Source organism: Lissotriton vulgaris, chromosome 6 (assembly GCF_964263255.1).
Source record: "Lissotriton vulgaris chromosome 6, aLisVul1.2, whole genome shotgun sequence".
In the NCBI taxonomy this organism is placed as follows: Eukaryota; Metazoa; Chordata; class Amphibia; order Caudata; family Salamandridae; genus Lissotriton; species Lissotriton vulgaris.
In genome coordinates, this window is record NC_141694.1 from 583,533,081 (window position 1) to 583,551,486 (window position 18,406).

At 43.4% G+C, this 18,406-nt stretch overlaps 1 protein-coding gene across 12 annotated transcripts in view; it reads right to left on the reverse strand.

Annotated features, from left to right (window-relative positions):
* SNX14 (sorting nexin 14) overlaps window positions 1-18,406 on the reverse strand; it is a 1,106,650-nt gene that overhangs the window by 635,326 nt on the left and 452,918 nt on the right. For all 12 annotated transcript variants that reach the window (XM_086926583.1, XM_086926582.1, XM_086926579.1 and 9 more), the window contains 3 exons: window positions 13,680-13,800; window positions 5,091-5,167; window positions 4,917-4,995 (listed from right to left, as the gene is read on the reverse strand). In XM_086926583.1, the coding sequence (XP_086782709.1) occupies window positions 4,917-4,995; window positions 5,091-5,167; window positions 13,680-13,784 (261 nt within the window). In that variant the 5' untranslated portion in view covers window positions 13,785-13,800. The remainder of the gene's footprint in view (window positions 1-4,916; window positions 4,996-5,090; window positions 5,168-13,679; window positions 13,801-18,406) is intronic.

Genomic DNA, 18,406 nt, shown 5'->3' on the forward strand with positions numbered 1-18,406 from the left:
ACCTCAAGAAGCTTGACTGGCTATCCATACACAAACGAACACGATTCAAACTCCTCACCAACATTTTTAAGACACTGCATAATACTGGCCCAGCATACCTCAACAATTGCATCAGCTTTCACAAAAGTTCCAGACACCTCCACTCAGGCCCGGACTGGTGCTTTTGGGCACCGGGCAATCCCCCGGTAGGCTGGATGGGGGTGGGGGCCGGTTTTGGAACAGGGGGCCGGTTTTGTGGCTGGAGGGCCGATTTTCAGTCCGGCCGTCACTACTTCAGAGAGAAGTCACCAGGTGTCGTTTTCAGTCCGGCCGTCACTACTTCAGAGAGAAGTCACCAGGTGTCGTGTCTGAGAGTCTCAGACAGACACTACACCTGGCTGGTGACTTCTCTCTGAAGTAGTGACTGCCGGACTGAAAATCGACCCCCGAGCCAAATACTGTACCAGGCCTGAATACCGAGACGAGTCCACTCCGCTCTAGCTGCTGGCTCAGCCTGCAGGGAAAACCGCAGCGCCAGGCCAGTAACAGCAAGCTTGATTGATTGACCAATGACTGCCCGGTGTCTGTGCAACCAAACACGGAGGAGGAGGTGCATGTGCGCAGCGCGCAGAATTGTGCACTGTCTCCTTCCCCGCCGACTCTGCGCGCCTCTCTAGGGTGCGCTGATAATGTAATTCCCCGATTCCCGCTCAGCGCAATTAAATCTGCGCATGACTGCAGTGAAGAGAGTCACGAGACAAGCAGAGGTGCGCACTTCTTGACCGCCCGGAGCAGCCATAATTTAATTATTCTACTAGCTAGCTGACTAGCTGTAGCCCCCCTGTGTCTGCCATCAACAGCAGGACTGCAGTGCAGGAGGTGAGTTAGTACGTTTTTCCGCCCGGCACCAAATAATTGTCTTCATGATGTGGTGGCACACACAGAGTTGGCGGGCCTGAGGCGTCACATAGTGGCGGTGGTCTGACTCTGGTCTGTGTAAGGCCTCCTCCCTGAGTGCCTCTTCCAGTTCCTCAAGCCAGGGGGGGACGGTCCTGGAAGGAACCGTCCGACAGTCCGACTCCTCACCCCAGTTATTCTAGGGTTACCGTGTAGCTGCTGGGGAGTCGGGCTCCCTGGCTGCCCTGCGGGCTTAAGGGCTTTCATCTCCAGACCGGTCGTACATATTCTCTCTCACAACAAGGGTCGCTCACACTCACTGTTTAGCGGGCCGCGGCCCCAGATCTTTCCAGTAACTCATTTGAAGAATATATTATTATGATGAACCGAACCAGACTGAATATACAATCTGATGACCTGCAGCAGATAAGGCGGGCACTGGTTTCGCGTTGTTGTCTTTGGCCCTGGCTGGCTGGCGCTATTACAGAGAGCACCCGCCGCTCGCTCATTTCCTGTGAGGAGGATGATTGGCGGACTGATGGGGTGCAGGAGACAGAGACATGATTTAAGTGTGAATAATAATTATTGTGGGTTAGAGAAGCGTGAGTGGTGGCGGGAGGGAAAGAAAGATAGCCGAGAGAAAGGCACGCAGAGAGGGAGGAAAGGGGAGATGAAAAGGATTGGATAAAAGGAGGACGGTACTAGGAGGAAGTGTGGCCGAGTCATACTCACAAGAATTTCGGGATGCATTTTTTCTATTTTTGTTGTTTTGTGGCATAGAAGTATCGTATCACTCACCTGTATTGTAATATGTTTTCCAAAATGTTTTTCCTTTCAGGGATGGATGTGGTCTTCTTTCCAAAGGGCATTGCCCTGTAAAATGCAGGTGTTTTGTATAAAGCGCTGGAGCACCCCGTGGTGGCTTCTGTGAGCCTATGCAACCTGTCTGTCAGTGAGTGTGAAAGGGAGAGAGTGATGGAAGGTGACGCCATCTAGGGGTTGTCTCTGAAAGGCCTGGAGAGTGGTTGTGACTGTGAGAGCCTCGGCGAATTTGATGTATGCTTGAGGGAGTGTGTGCCAGCCCCCGGAGCATGGCTTTTATATTTCTTCTTTGTGTGCGAGACGCAGAGAAAAACAACAAGAGACCTCATTTCATGAAGGGCCTTATCTGCATACACAGTTTCCCATGCTTTCCATGTGGCAAAGGAAAGAGGCTGAGCTTAACCTACATAAATGACAAGGTAGCTAAAATGTCCCTTTGTTCTTTCTCTGTCCGCAACCTGTGCCTGCCACTCGCAAGTACCTTGACCTTTCACTGGGTCCACATAATGCCTTGAACCAGTCAGCATCTTCATGTGTGGTGTAAGCAGTCCAATGCAGATCGAATTTGAGACACAGAGATTTTGGAAAGTTTGGACAGATATTTACATCTTTTGATCTACATCACTGTTCCTAATGGATTCTACTTTAAAGCACAAAAATTAAGCTTAAACATGAATTATCTTTTGTTTTGTAGTCAAATTATGATTGTGAACTACATCACACTGAGATACATGGGAAAGGAATACAGTAAAAAGAAGGGTGCAATGTTTATACGATTGTTTTCATCCACCACTCCACCATTCATAGGTAGGAAGGAGCGCACACTCAGTCTATGCAAACACTTTCTTATGTCTGGCTTTAGTCAATGCATTTTGATTTTACTGACATAAATATAATACATTTATAGGGGTTTTTGCCAGCCTAATTAATTTATATATCTGTAATTAAGTCATCCATATTTGTCTTCCACCCACAACAGCACACTGCACGTGGCAGTCCACTTCAACCATTGGCAAACTTAACTGAGATTGAAGCAGTGCTTAATTTGAGCTGGTAGTTTCTGGTGCTCAGCACAGGCGGCACTCAATTGTCAACAGCGGCACATAGATAAACTGCGCTACCATGTGCAGACTGCCCTAATTTAGAAATAAGCACACCAACATTTGTTTATTAATTCAATTTACATTAAAAAGGTCTAAAACATGTTCCACAATCTGTTCTTATAGCTATGAGGGACTCAAATAGTCTGAATTGTCACACTGCTAGGTGTGTGGTGGGTAGTAGATGTGTTGGTACTGTTATTGGCAGCACTGGTAGGAGCTATGGGTGGTGAAAGGTGCAGTGGCTTTCTGACGAGCAGCCACGGCACTTATTATTTCACAAATTAAGCACTGGATTGAAGGCATTCTGCCCTTTGTCGAGGAGCACATCCACACATCATCAGTGCCAGGGACTGACGATGTGTGTTAATTTAAACCAAAACACATATTTGCTTTTAGTATTGAGGAGGCCTGTAGATTCCACAAAAGTGGGCAACCGGAAGCCAAATCACAGTTATGCTGGCCTCAGTGGTCCTATGTTTCAGACTGGTATTTATATCTACTCTAAATCACAAATAAACAAACTAAAAACATAAAGGAGCATGTTTAGTGCGCAATGCAAATGCTGCATATCAACTTACATCATGGCCCTCTTCATTTTTTAGTGTTCTCTGTAGGAATGTCTGTGATTTATGACTGGGTATCCTGGTGCTCTATAAGGTAATCATTTACTATGCTTTAAAAGTTAATACAATCTAATATGTAATGAAAAATGTGTTGAAAAATGCTTTGATTTGGTCTTTCTGTCTCCCAAATTTTCTTGGGGGGAGAAGTTCAACCCCCCAAACTCCCCCTAGTGGTTGCTCATGGCGCTTGCTCGCTACACACCATGTGGGGGCTGGTGTCACTTTTACTTTGTTCTCTCTGATTCACTACTGTCTATTTTTGGTGCTCTCTGAAAGAATGCCTATGAGTACATATGACTGGGTGGGTAACCTGATGTTCTTTAAGGTCATCATCTACTGTTTACTGTGCTTTGAAGGTTGATACAATTTGAATACGTAATGAAAATGTGCTGTAAAGTTCACCATTTTGGTCTGTAGTTTTCCAAAAATTTCTTGGAAGGAGCCCGTCGGGCTGGCTCGCTCGCTACGCGCCGGACGGGGGCTGGTTTACTACGTGCCGGATGGGGGCTGGTCTGGCAAAATTTGCCAGGGCTGCTTTCAGTTCCCAGTCCGGCCACTCGTCCAGAATCGTACGTGTGCAAATCCTTGCGCATATGAAAACCCAGATCCAGTGGTTGAGCCTTCTCCTACACCGTCCTAAAGTGTTGAGCAACATGCCACTACACATAAGAGCCTCCTCCTCGCTTCTTAAATTTCGCAAGAAGCTCAAGTCTTCGCTTTTCGAGTAGTCCCACTAGACCATAGGTTTGACTGGGCTCACACCTGTTACCATGTGATATTGCTCTCTACAAATTTACATAGCATAACAGGCTTTGCATTTCTTATAGCCACCATCTCTTCTCAAATCCTTCCCTCCACCCTTTCCTTACGGCCCTGGGATTGCCTTTGTACTGGGAATTTGCCCGCTAGATCACCCTCAAAGAACTTCTATGCCTACGGTTCCCATTTCTTTCAGAAATATTTTTAAGGACTGACCTTACTGTTATTTAAGGAAGCTTCAAGAAATAAATCTTTTATTGAAAAATAGTAGACAACCATCGACAGCAAAGACGGACATTTCACTTGCATGCAGTGCTATTTAAAACAGCATATAATCACGAATGCCAGCATTTTTTAACCTGATCGAATACATCCCTCAGAAAATACAAAATAACTCAATGTGAGAATGGAGTGGCCTTTCGTTAGTTTTTCTGTCAAGGTAAACAAGTAAGAGGGAATTAAATATTTGCAGGCTGCAAACCTTCTTCTCTCACTCAAATTCTTCGAAGTCAAGGACATTTCTTCAGTTCCCTTACAATCCAAGATTTAACATTCATCTGAGAAGTTGAGGTTTGGGATTGTTGGTGGGCATTACAAGCCATTGGAAGGAATTCCACTACTATCTGAAACCTCACCCCTGTATGAGGGCGTTCACTTCGAGGTCAGGACCCCTGAGCTTTCTTTGAGACAAAGTACATAGCGATTTGCATTCTATGGAATAAGATGAGAGTACCTCTGCAAGAGATGCATCCACCTTTGAAGGCACTTTCAGATCCAGCCAAGGCTGGTAGTTCTCCAACAGCAACGTAGGCCTACAGTGTGCAAGAGAATAGAATGATATTAAATAACAACCCTGGTACAAAACAGATTCCAGGAGTACTTCAACAGGCGAATGACTAATACTTGCCTGTGCCTTTTGCATTTGTTGTTTCCACACACTGCGCAGCTGTGACCTTGAGGAAATAATTCTTGTATTTCGAGTTGCTGTAAAAGTGAAAATGCACAACTTCAATAGAGGCAGAGAGAGTACAACTTTTACAGACACAAAGGACAAAATAAGCAAACATACATAAACGCCGGTGTCTTGGTCACTTTCTCCAGCTCCACAAGGGTAACTGCTGTTGACATAGGAAGGCTTTATGAGAAGGGCAGGGGCAAAACAAAATCATAGCGGGGAAAGAGAGGGCAAACAACGAATGGAAGGATGGAAAGAGAGATAGAGAGATGCAAAGAAGAGAGCTGTCTAGTTTGAGCATTTTCTTTGGTCACAGCTACTTTTGGTTCTCAGTTCAGCTTTGACTCCGTTGCCAATACAGGGGGCTTGGGTGTGACAAGTGGGGGATCACACATGTGGAAAGACGGCCTAGGGTTTCATTCAGGGGGAACACACCAAAACATTCTGTAGGTAGATTTCATAACATTTTACTAGTGCATTTAAAGAGGACTGAATGAACAGGCCTGTGGCAGGTCATTAAAGTCACATGGACCCTCACTTGATCCCTACTGTGCCATGGAAGCAATACTACATGTTTTGTCAACAGCAACATGATCTATTTAGGTAAGCCAATGAAAAAGATTGATGCAACTAATTGAAAATGTAAATATCAAGACTTTTAGCTTCCAGAGAGAAAATGCTCAAGATATGTCCACATGAAATACATGTATTCCTTGCAAACCAAAGGAACTTTGACATGCTGGACTTAAAAGCACATTGGTTTTCTTTTTTAATCACCCTCATTCTCTGCTTCCAAATGCATAACTACTTAGAACATGGTTCTTGTGCTTTTTCTTTTTAAACATTTTTTTTATTTGTGGGTATCGCAGGCAGATTTAAACAGAATAAGCAGAATTTTTTTGTAAATAACTTCCAGTGTCTCCCAAAAAAAATTATTACATAAAGCAGTTTACCAAAACTTGTAAATGATAAGCAATACTCAGACAGGCAAATAAGTACAATACAGGAAGTATTTACACAAATAAATACAATTGTATCTAAATTATAGTTAGACACAGCTTCAAATCAAGTTAATCAGTTTCGGATGTATAAAACAAGCCTCCCCATATTCTCTTTATTTTAGTCATTGCTTTAAATCCTCTTTTTCTGGCTAAAGATAGCTCCATATGATGTATCTCTTTAACCAAACACCACCATTCATTCGCATTAGGTGCTTGATCAGATATCCAAGCTCTAGCCAGAACTAGTCTTGCACATGCTAGCACAATAAAAATTAGATCTTGAGAAGGTGTAGGATTGGGCTGTATACCTAGCAGAATCATTTCAGATGTTAAGGGTACATCAATTCGCAGTTTCAATCTCAGTATCTTTCCTATACTGTCCCAGAACGAAACTAGCGCGGGGCAAACGACCAACATGTGTTCTAGATCAGCAGCCTGTAGGTGGCATTTGGGGCATTTGGTTCGATCATTAAAGGCATTATTCGGGGACCATTTGCTTATTTGTAGAGGAGTGTGATAAAGTTGACAAATTGTTTTATATGCTTGCAGTTTTAAACTTGAAGAATGGACTAGTGTATCAATTTTCTTTAAAGAGCATGATATTTCATTCGAGGTGATACCTATGGGAAAGCATAAGGCCCATTTCTCTGCTATTTCTGGACACTCATCTTGTTTATTTTGAGTGAGGCACTTATATCCCTCGCTAATAGTTACTTTTTGGTTTTCCTCTCCCTTGTACAGGCATTGCCAGAAATCCGAATCCAGAATCTCTTTCAGTTTTAATTTTCTTACAAAAAAATCACGGATTTGTACATATTTAAAATAAGTGTGTTCTGGTAATTTATATAATAACCTTAAAGTTTCAAACTCCAGAAAGCCTGAAGAGCCGTAAAGATCCCCAAGTTTCAATATACCTTGACTCGCCCATATTTTACACCCTGAGTCGGAAAAAACCACTAGGTAAACCTGGGTTGTTCCATAGGCTTAAAAGAGGATGATAAAATGATAGCTTATTCTGATTCATAAGTATCCTCCAAATGTTAATCATGTCCTTTGCGGTCTTAAACCTCACTCTTTTGAAGTAATTTGGATCATTACTTCTAGCCAAAAACTGCAAGGAATCTGGCCCCAACATAAATTGATGGAAAAAATATGGGTTGCTGGAATTGAACAAGCTCTGTAGCCGCCCTAGAAATGATGCAAGATAATATGATCGGAAATCTGGAAAGTTAAGCCCTCCTTTTATAAATGGGAGTTTCAGAGAGGAAAGTGCTCTTCTGTTCTTTTTATAACCCCAAATGAAGCTGCCCAGTATGCCATCGAGTTTTCTGAAAAAGACTATGTTTATTTTCAACGGTATACATCTAAATAAGTAGAGAAATTTTGGCAGAATGTTCATTTTAATAAGGTTGATTCTCCCGATAAGATTTAAAGGTACCTTATGCCATTTTTTAAGGAGGGCCTCAGTTTCTTTTAATAAAGCATCGTAGTTCAGTAAAATAATTTCCCTTATATTGGATGTTAGCTTTATGCCTAGGTAAGTAGCAGCGTAGCATACTCCCATTACAGGTATTGGTGGTTTATAGTTGGCTATAATTTGGGTTTTGTCTAGGTTTAGCTTATAACCCGAAACTTTTCCAAAGATTTCTGCCTCTTTAACTATACCTAACATGGATTCAGTCACATCGTTTGTATATACTGCCAGATCATCGGCGTATGCTGTTATTTTAAGACAGTTTGCCCCAAATGTAAATGATTTTATCATAGCTTGAAGCTGTAAGGCATTAATAAAAGGTTCCATAGAGAGGGCAAATAAAAGGGGTGACAAAGGGCAACCCTGCCGAGTTCCTCTTCTTATGGAAAATTTGGTAGAGAGTAGGCAGTCGTATCCAATTAATGCATTAGGTAAGTGGTAAAGTGCTTTTATCTTTGTAATGAACTTGCTTTTAAGCCCCATTGCTTTCAAAACTGACCACAGGTAATCCCACCCCACTCGGTCAAAAGCTTTTTCGGCGTCGAGTAGTATAATACCGAGTGGGGTGGAGTTAACTGCAGCCATGTCAAGCACAGTGATGGCCGTATTTACATGCTGCGTCGTATCTCTAACTGTTACAAAACCATGCTGATGTTTGTTAACCAATCTCGGCATGATAGGGGACAGTCTCAAGGCTAGTAATTTGGCAAACACCTTGGCATCAGCATTAATCAAAGAGATTGGGCGATATGATCCGCATTCCGTAGGAGTTTTATTCTTTTTTAAGAAAAATATAATTTTGGCGGTATTCCAAGATGACGGGGCCCCATCATCTGTAGCAATCTGATTAATAACCAAACAAAGTACAGGCACGAGTTCTTCCCAACATAATTTATAAATTTCAATAGGCAGGGTGTCATCTCCGGCAGCCTTTCCAGATGGGAGGGAGAAAATAGCTAATTTTAATTCTTCCTCAGTATAGTCTTTTTCTAACTCTTCCATACATATCGAATCATTCTTCGGTTGCCAGTTGTTTCTGATATAATTCTCCACCAGACCAATTGAGGGCATACTCTCAGGAGTATACAACCTAGTGTAGTAATCAGCGAATTGCTGCAGTATCTTATCAGGTCGAGTATAAATAGTACCTTCTGTTCCTTTTATGCTCTTAATTCGAGAGGTGGCTCGTTCGTCGGCTATTTTATAGGCAAGTATCTTTCCTATTCTGTCACCGCTCTCATACTGTGTAATTTTATATTTGTGTAGTTTAGCAGTAACTTTATCTCTTAAGAATTTTTTAGTCTCACAGAGCAACGTAGTTATTTTAAGTTCAAGTCTGTCCTTGTTTAAATTATGAGGGGCTCCTGCACTTTCTTTTCTAGCAATCTCAGCCAGGTGTTCTTCTAATCCTCTAATTCCTGAAATTAAGCATTGGGTCTCTGTTTTCTGGTTGAAATTCTGCTGAATAATATATTGCTGTGCCAATCCTCTAATGCTGGCCTTACAACAGTCCCAAACTAAAGTGATTTTAGTTGAATCAATATTAAACTCTAAAAATTCCTTTATGTGAGCTTTCAGTAAAGGAATAAATGTGTTATCAGATAAGAGGTGTCTGGGAAAAGAAAATAGCCTGGGTTCTTTCTTTGAGGAAAGTACATTAAAAATTACCATTATGGGGTTATGATCCGACGTTACCTTTGGGCAGATCTCCATTTTACAGCCATTGATGATTTGGCTCGTTGCCCAGGCCATATCTATACGGGAGTACATTTTATGAGGTAAAGAATGGTAGGTGTATCCCGCCAATGTAGGGTGTAGCTGTCTCCAGACATCTTTTAATTATGTATACGGGCCAGCTCTAAAATGGATGCCCTAGTCTTACACATTCGCTGTGAGGGGGTACTCTTGGTCGTGTCTATTGCGTAGTTTATGACACAGTTGAAATCCCCCATGATTAATATCTCTCCCTCCCACCCTAGTAGTTCTATATTTAAACGATCAAAGACTGCAGCATCATCATGATTGGACCCATATACGGCAAATATGGTATATTTAAGAGCTGATAGCTCCGTGCGAGGTTGGATGCTGGTCAGACGGCGGCGCTGATTTTGTTAGACCTCAGCGCCGCCTTCGATACTGTATCGCACAGCATCCTCCTTCAGCGGCTCGAGGAGATCGGTATCGGTGGCCAGGCGCTGCAATGGTTCCGCTCCTTCCTAGACAACCGTTCCTTCTGTGTTGCCATCCCTCCCTTCAAGTCCAGGTTCCAGCCTCTGGCCATGGGGGTTCCGCAGGGGTCCTCGCTGAGTCCCACGTTGTTCAACCTTTACGTGAGACCGCTGGCTGATGTCGCAAGGCAGTGGGGCCTAACCCTGGTCTCATATGCCGACGACACACAGCTGGCGGTTACTCTCAGCGGGGATGCGGAACAGGATGCCCCCAGGTTTCAGTCTGGACTGAAGGCGGTGGCCAGCTGGTTGACAGGTAACTGTCTCCAGCTTAATGCCACAAAAACAGAGGTTATGGTTGTCGGGAAGGGAGTGGAGCTCTGGGGCGATCAGTGGTGGCCTTCGGAGCTGGGCCCCACTCCGACCCCGGTGTCGGAGGTGAAGAATCTAGGGGTCTGGTTAGACGCTGGTCTCACATTCATAGGGCACACCAAAAAAATTGCAGCCTGTTGCTTTGGACTCTTAAGAGGTTTAAGGCCAGTGCTTAAATTCTTCGATGCCCCTACCAGACAGCTTGTAGTCCAGGCAACCATCATCTCCCGTCTGGACTACGCAAGCTCTTTGCTGGCTGGGGCTAACCAGGCTGAGTTAACCCGTCTGCAGCGGGTGCAAAACGCCGCGGCGAGAGCCATTGTCGGCCTACCTAGGTTTTGCCCGGTGGCTAATGTCCTCCGCTCCCTGCACTGGCTTCCGGTCAGGAAGCGTATTCTTTTTAAGGTCTTGTGTTTGACCTTCAAAATCCTAAGAGGCATAGGCCCTGAGATTTTGGCCAACTCTATCTCTTTCTATGTCCCCACCCGCAACCTCCGATCTCAAGGTCAGGCCCTTGCTGTTGTCCCCAGATTTAGGCTCAGCAGGATGGGGGGTCGCTCCTTCAGGGTGAAAGCTGCGTTAATCTGGAACACCCTCCCAGTTGAAATCCGGCTGCTCGAGGACCTGTTGTCTTTCCGTAGAGCCATCAAGACCTTCCTGTTTTAGCCTTCCTTCTGAGGCATTATCTCCCTGTTGTGTTATGTTGCTCCGTGTCTCTGCGCCGGGATGCTCCTTCGCTGGAGTCGCTGTGCGCATAATAAATTGTTATAACATAACATAACATAGCGTGATTTGAGCGATGACCCATCTACCCGCTTTGTCAGATGCTACCCTGTTAACCTCAACCTTGAATGTTTTTTTCTTTAGTATAGCTACCCCACGTATCGAAGCATTTAAAGATGTACTATTTATCAGCTCATACCCCCCTTGCACCAGCATTTTCCTGTCTCGATATCTTATATGTGTTTCATTTAGCAGTGCCAAGTGAGGGTTATACATCCTTAACTCTTCAAATACAAGCTGCCTTTTACTCCTATTATTAAGCCCCGATACGTTCCATGCAAGACAGTTAACTTGACACATTTCTTAATTCAGAAATGTTCTGAATAACCGTTTCTAATGACCTATATACCCATTCTGAAATTATAAATTTGTAGCAAGCGTTGTACCTGCCTGTGATACCCTTGCTATTTAACCCCACTCCCCTCCCACAACCACCCCCAGGTCTAGACCTTAGTCCCTCCCCCCACCCTGTACCTACCCGGAAGCCTAACCCCATCTTCTGCTGCCGCTGGTTGGGCAGCGAGACAGTGTGGACCCTCCAACGATCCTCCCCCTCCGCATTCAATCATACATACTTAAGTATCGTATTATCGGAGTAGAAGAGGAAGAAAAAAAAAAAAAAAAAAAAAAGTCATATAGTAGTATCAACTTGCAAAAAGAGACAAAAGAGAAGAGAAGCAGCATGACCAATCAAGTCTCTTTAAGTAATAAATTGTAGTATTTCTGGTATTTTTAGCGATCGGCTCCTAATGATGCGAGAAATTGTTCGGCCTCCTTGAAATCATTAAATATGCGGGTGTGGCCTGACTTTATAATTTTGAGCCTAGCAGGTTCTTGTAAATAGACCACAGCCCCCTTAGACTTCAAAGGGTCTATCAGTTTTCTCAGTTCCCACCGCTTGTCCATTGTGGCCTTGCTCAAGTCGGACTTCGTAAAAAACGTAACATTGTCTACCGTCACTGGAGTATTAGGTCTAGCCTCAATGGAAATTGCTTGTCTCAGTAGATAATTCCCCAGATAGATCAGGATGGGCCTTGGAAATCTGCTATCCTTGTTTTTTGCGAACATGGGCAATCTGTGAGCTCTCTGTACTTGGGAGTCCCAATCCCAATCAGAGAGATCTGGGAAGGCTTTATGCAGTAGCTTGACCATGTACGCCCGTGCGTCGGCCCCTTCTGATCCCTCGGGAATTCCAAAAAAGCGTAGATTCTGGCGCCTTTGGCGATTTTCCAAGTCTTCGACTTTATATGCCCAGTATCGGTAACAGCTCCTGCTGCCGCGGGTACTTCTTTGGATCTGATTTTGCAGACTCTTTTGGAGCATCAGCAAGAGGTGCTGCACAACTTCTCTCAGCTAAGGGAAGATAATTGCAAAATGCAGAATTGTCTGCAAGAGGTCACAGGTAGACTACATAATGTTACAGAGGAGATAGTCGAAATCCAGCAGAGGATTGTTACAGTTGAAGAAACTTTGGCTGGATAAAGACATTGTATTGCTTAAAAATAAAGTCGAAGACTTGGATCTTGTGATTTTTCACAAGTGATGTGTACAGATATAACAGTTATGTTTATAAATGTGGGGTGATATTAGTGGACCCAAGACTGATAAATTACAGTTTAAATAAAGAAAAGCACCCAACTCAATGGTTGGCACTACCTCTACTACTCTAAATTAGTGTGCAAACCAATGTGTCTTGAGGGGATTGCTTGTGCCGTGCCAGGACAGAATCACTGCTGATAAAGTCTGTCCTGTTTGTCACAAAACGTCAGTGATGAGGGAGGGTGATTGATTTAAGCTAAGTTGTCGCTCAACACTCGAATGTCTCTGATACAAAGTAGTAACAAAAGAACCAAAAGTAGGTGGTGCTTTTTTTCCCCGGGGTTTCCAGGGAAAAAAAGTTTGCTATTCAAACCCGTCTGGTTTGTTTACTGTGACTACTGTAAGAATAGGCTGGGCCGGGCCATCATTTATGCTAGCGTAATCTCATGTAATTTCTGGCATTTGTGTACTATTGCATCGTTTTGCATATTTGCTTGGGCATTTATTGTAATTTCTGCAAAGGAAACTGCAAATTTCATCCAATCCTACATAAGGTCTTCCTGACCAATCTGTGATGGCTTAAATCACATTGGGCCCCAAGGTTATTGTTGGCACTGCTAAAATGTCCTCAATACACATGTGTTCATTATAACAGAGCTATCAGTATGCCTAGACCCAAGGTATGGACTGGTCTTCTGACTAAAAGCTGACACATTGAAGATAATAGTCAATTTAATAAAACCATGAAGGCGTACTTCTTTTATTAGTCTTTTCTGTTGATCTTTCAAACTCTTTTGTGTGTGTTACACAAGAAGGAATTAGCTACTACTCTTAGTATGGGGCACAATGATGCCCAAGGATGAGCGGCGCGTCACAAGTGAGTAAATGAATAAATAAATAAGACCAGTCTCATCTAGTACTTCACTAGCTTCCTGAACAGTTTTGCAATTTAAAATATCCTACAGTTTAGAAGAGTTCAAAGTAAATTACATTTTTGCTCAGTTATTCAAGATCATATTATTGAAACATATTTCAAATAAGGCATTTGAAATGTAAAGTTTTTTACCAAACACCATGGCAATGAAAACACGATAAGCAACAAATCCATATTACTGTTCACAAAAAAGGCTGCATACAAAGACCTCATAAAGAAAATTATAGCAGGCCAATGGCAAGTCAATAAAGCTAAATTAGGACTTTTTACCTTGGGCTTATATTGAAGCGTGAACAAAATATTTGGTAAAAGGGTATCTGGTCCAAGTGTACAGTAAAAGGTAACAACGCCAGCCACAAATGACCAGAAGATCATCAATACGTGCAGGTACCTAATAAGAGAGAAAGAAAACACAAAACATATGAAGGTGGATACACTACAAATTAGAGCACGCCGTATCTCTAGCAGATGAAGGTTTAAAAAATTGAAAGACTCTCATTAAGGGGAAAATGCTCATTATGTTGGTAAAGTGGCATCCTGATCTAGGAGTAGACAATACATTTGTTTTTTCATCATGGCTAAGTAAATACAAATTAAGTACTAGAAAAGCAAAGTCACCAATTCTGGTTACGTTTAAATGAACACAACTCTTCATTTATTAATGAGTTTGAGTGTGTGGTTACACAGATGAGAAAGAAGGGGATTGTGATAAACTGTTTGGTAGATAATTAGTGTATGATGTCGAGAAATGAGTAAGCGACTGGGTGTAGGGAAATGTATAGGGTGAGTGACTAGATGGATAAATGGCTGAGTAAGTGTGCGCACCCGGAGGGGGTGGGTAGTTGTGGATGAAATGTGAGTGCCTTAATTTAACTAGTATTACAGGCCGTTGTCAGCGGCAAGGACGGACCTCTATGAATACCAAGAATTACCATTCTTATTCCAGTGCAAACCCTACAAAGGACGGAGGACAAGAGTGCAGCTATATGACAAGAATTATTACCATTATGTTTTTTGTATCATTTGCAATATGCCGTTGGCTCATTCAAAACAGGATGGACATCATATCGAGCCAAAGCATGAAGGGAACTCCATTCAAGAAGTCAGTGAAAAAGTACCTTTTAGGAATGCTGTGTTTAACATGGTGTGTTGTGTGTTATTGTTATGTATGGCGTGCACAATGCTTATAGAAGGTCTTGCTTACAATTAAACCTGCCTGTAGCAAGGCGTAAAATAGGCCTATTCCTGACATTTCAATAAACCGTTTTTATATGTAAAAACCGTTTTGATGCTTTTGACACAACATTCCAACCACATCCTTCCCAAACACTGATTTCTTTAACTGCTCCTTCCTACTCATTCTGTCAACTGCACAAGAGTGCAGTACCACAGGTTGTTACTATAGGTCTTCATTGAAGTAAGCAAGGACTGTTCATAATCACAGTTCATAACCGGAGTTCTCTCTAAAGTCAGCTGAAAGGGTGCAATACCTCAAGTTGTTACTACAGGTAGGTCAGATCCCTTACAGGATGCAAGGGGAATGTAGGGGCTATTGGGCCACAACCTCCGGGGTTGAGGCAGTTTGATTCTGCTATCCTGGCACTAGTCTTAATATGGCTCTGCAAACTCGGACAAGTAAACCCTTACTGCACTTGACTAAGTGGTAGCATGGCAAGAAGTCAATGGCCTCTCAGGAAGGTTAGTATGGGGGTACTCAGATTCAAGAATCAATACCACCGCCCAGCGGCATAGTAAGATCAGTGCCCAGAACAGTGCTTCGCTTTGTAGAAATGGCAAGTACTTTATCACACAGAAAAGACAGAATTCCACTACACACTCAATAATGCACAAGTACCAGACACAGGGGTGCACGTCTTTGTGCTTTTAAGGGTGCATAAAATACATTTGAAGTCAGCAAAAGGGTGAAGCACTATAGTAATTAACCAGATTCCATCAGACGTCAGAAGCCTAACCCACCCCAAATCAGGAGAAACAAGCATTGGCATAGCCGATAGGTCTCACATTTGGGACCTTATACGTTAGGCCATGCATTATTGACATTGCAAATAATAATGCCTTTTCGTTTTAAAAACAAATAAAAGGCATTGTCATTTACAATGCCAATAGCATAAACTTGCGTAAATGCGAGACCTAATGCATTGCAAATGCTTGTTAGAAAACGTCGCCACATTTCTGGGGAGCACGTTTGACACCCGAAAGTCTAACACCTTTCACCAGGTGACCACGAGGTAATCCCACGGACTCCCGCCTCCCTTATACTAATTACTTCAACTGGTCAGCCCAGGACATATCTTAAGAATGAAAATGAGGTTGCTTGACCTTTCTGACCCTGGCCGGCAAAGGGCGCACTCGGGTGGGCACAGAGGTCAGAGCAGGGCGCCCTGGAGTTGGTTGCCAGGGTGAAGCCGCTGGTCCCCAGGGAGGTCCCTACCGGAAGAAGTGGAGCACCGGTTTAGCGCTGGAGCTCATCGAACCGACTACGATGCATTAGGCTGTGGTCGAGGCAGAGGGGATTGTGTGGGCCTGAGGATTTCTGCTGCATTCATACCTCTGCTCCCAGCAAGGGGCAAAGATGGGGCGTGGAAAACCCCAGACCCGTTTCAGCACCGTCGATAGGAGAGAAGGCCGTGGAACTTGGGCGGGAGAGCGTAGAACGTAGGGTAGAAGAGAGTGGAGGAGGAAAAAGGGACGATTGGGAATGGGGGAAGAGTGAGGGAGAAAGGGAGTGAGAAAACATATGAGAAAGTTGATGGGGAGGGGACATGGGAAGAAATGAGGGAGAGAGACCGCAGTGGCAAGGGAGAAAAGAGACGTTTACAAAGGTTTGAGACAGATGACACAAATGGGTGAAAGGAGGAGGAGAGGAACATTAGCAAGAGCTAATTGCATCTGGGAATGGATAATGTGACATCAAAAGAGGAAGATAGGAACTTGCAAGAGATAACACGAATGATGTAAAGAAGAGGGAGTCCTTGGATAGGAGAAGATGTTAAAAAATAAGAAAAACCGAAGGTTAAGGAGAAGACAGAGAGAAATTATAATTTGGAAGGCGGGAATGAGCGCGGGGAGTTTGAATCGATCGAGGACAGGAAGAAATGAGATAGAAAAGGGAAAGATAGGGTCTTGGAGAGAGAATGCAGCGGAAGGTAGAAAGAAGACTTGGAAGAGGGTAAAGCAAGGCATAGGCAGTCCTCCTCCCTGCCCCATTGTGGGTACCATTGTACATACCACAGGCTGCAGAGCTGCTGCAGTACTGAGGCCCTCCAGCGCTCGCTGTACGACCGGCTCCGTATCACTGCTAAAACCCCCACACACAGATAACAGAACATGGCAGGAGGGGTGGGGGGCATCCGCCCACGGTGTGGAGGGGGGGCACCTGCCCACCGCATGGGGTACTTAGAGGGATAATGCTCATCCTGTTCAAAACTGTCTAAGCCGGATGTAAACCACGGCTTGGCCTGCCCATATTGTCATTTTCATGACCCTATGAAACGACTGTGAAGGGACGACTTTAATAGGCAAGCTTATATTACCCACTACCCAGAGGTCAGTGCCCTGTAGGACTGGCAGAAAGCACAATGTAAAGCAATAAAAACAATGTATCATCACTCGAGTAAGATTTCAAAGCCATTCCCGGGCACATTGATCGCTTGAGTATAGATTAAGGCGCCCAGGAGAAGTGTTCAAGTTCATCCAGCATCGGCGAACCAGAGGCCGCAGAGGAGCTCCAAAAACGGAACCGAAAAAAATCTAGTATGGGAACTAATGACCAGACTGAGGTTTTAAGGGGAAAGGGGAGTGAAAAGGACAAGGATACAAAAAGAGAAGAGAGAAAAGGATGAGACAAGATGTGAGGGATGCGGAGAAAGCGAAAGCAGGGAAAAACAGACTCACACAGCGTTTCCCTTGCGGGAGCGAGCAGAGGCACCATCTGTTTGCAAGATGATTGCAAACAGATGTAGCCAAAGCGATACGCAAAAGGTGCACGCGTTGCCATTGAGAGCAATTCAAAGCGTGCACGTTTTTGGGCGAAAAAGCTAATCGATTCCAAGAGGTCCCCTCCTACGCAGCGCATGCGCGCTGCGTAGGCTAGACCAAAAAAACAATGGGCTTTTTTCTTGCCTCTTATTTTGTCATCTTTAAAAGGTAGGCAGACCTGCACTGATATACTAATTATGCAAGGAAAAGAAGTTTCAAGTTTTATATCTGTGCACAGTGCTTTTATCACAACATTGAGTAAAAACTCTATAAGGTTCTTGGAAAAAGGTCCAGATTGAATGGGAGGAAGACCATGCATGCACGCTAATCCCCCTTACAACATATACAAGCACTGTAAGAATGCATGTAGGTCTATAAGTTGTGCTACAATAACCTTTTTTTGCAAAATCACTGGCCCAGTCAAAACTAGTAGGGCATAGATGCACTAATAATACTTTCTGAAAGACCATACTTCAAGCTTAAATACAGAACGGAAACAGAATGGTAGATGTGAGCAGGGAAAATCTAGGCTGGGGCAGGCAGAAACAGGCGTTTGCATCTTTTATATAAAACCTGCATTCCCTCAATCCTTTTGCACAATTATGAATCCTTTAGGTAATTTTCATTAGAAAAGAGAAAATTGACATGTGTTGTGCTAGATGGTGTGTGTGGGGGTCTTACTTTTATTCATAAGAAGAGCAAGTCGGTATTTTCTCTGGATTCATGTCAACTTTGTGTGGCAAGGATCAAGGGGCCAATAATTACTGGAGACCTGAATATAGATCCAAAATCATTGTACACAGAAGAGCTTAATCGTAATCAAATTAGCATTTGAACAGCTCATTTATGTTTCAAACATTTTCCCCACAATTGTACAGAAAGGAATACCCATTACGTTGTGTGAGTTGTAGAAATTTGAATTTGTAATGTGAAATGGCTGTGCATTGTGTTGAATCAGAATCAATAAGTTGGAAATCAACACAAAAACCAAAATAGCA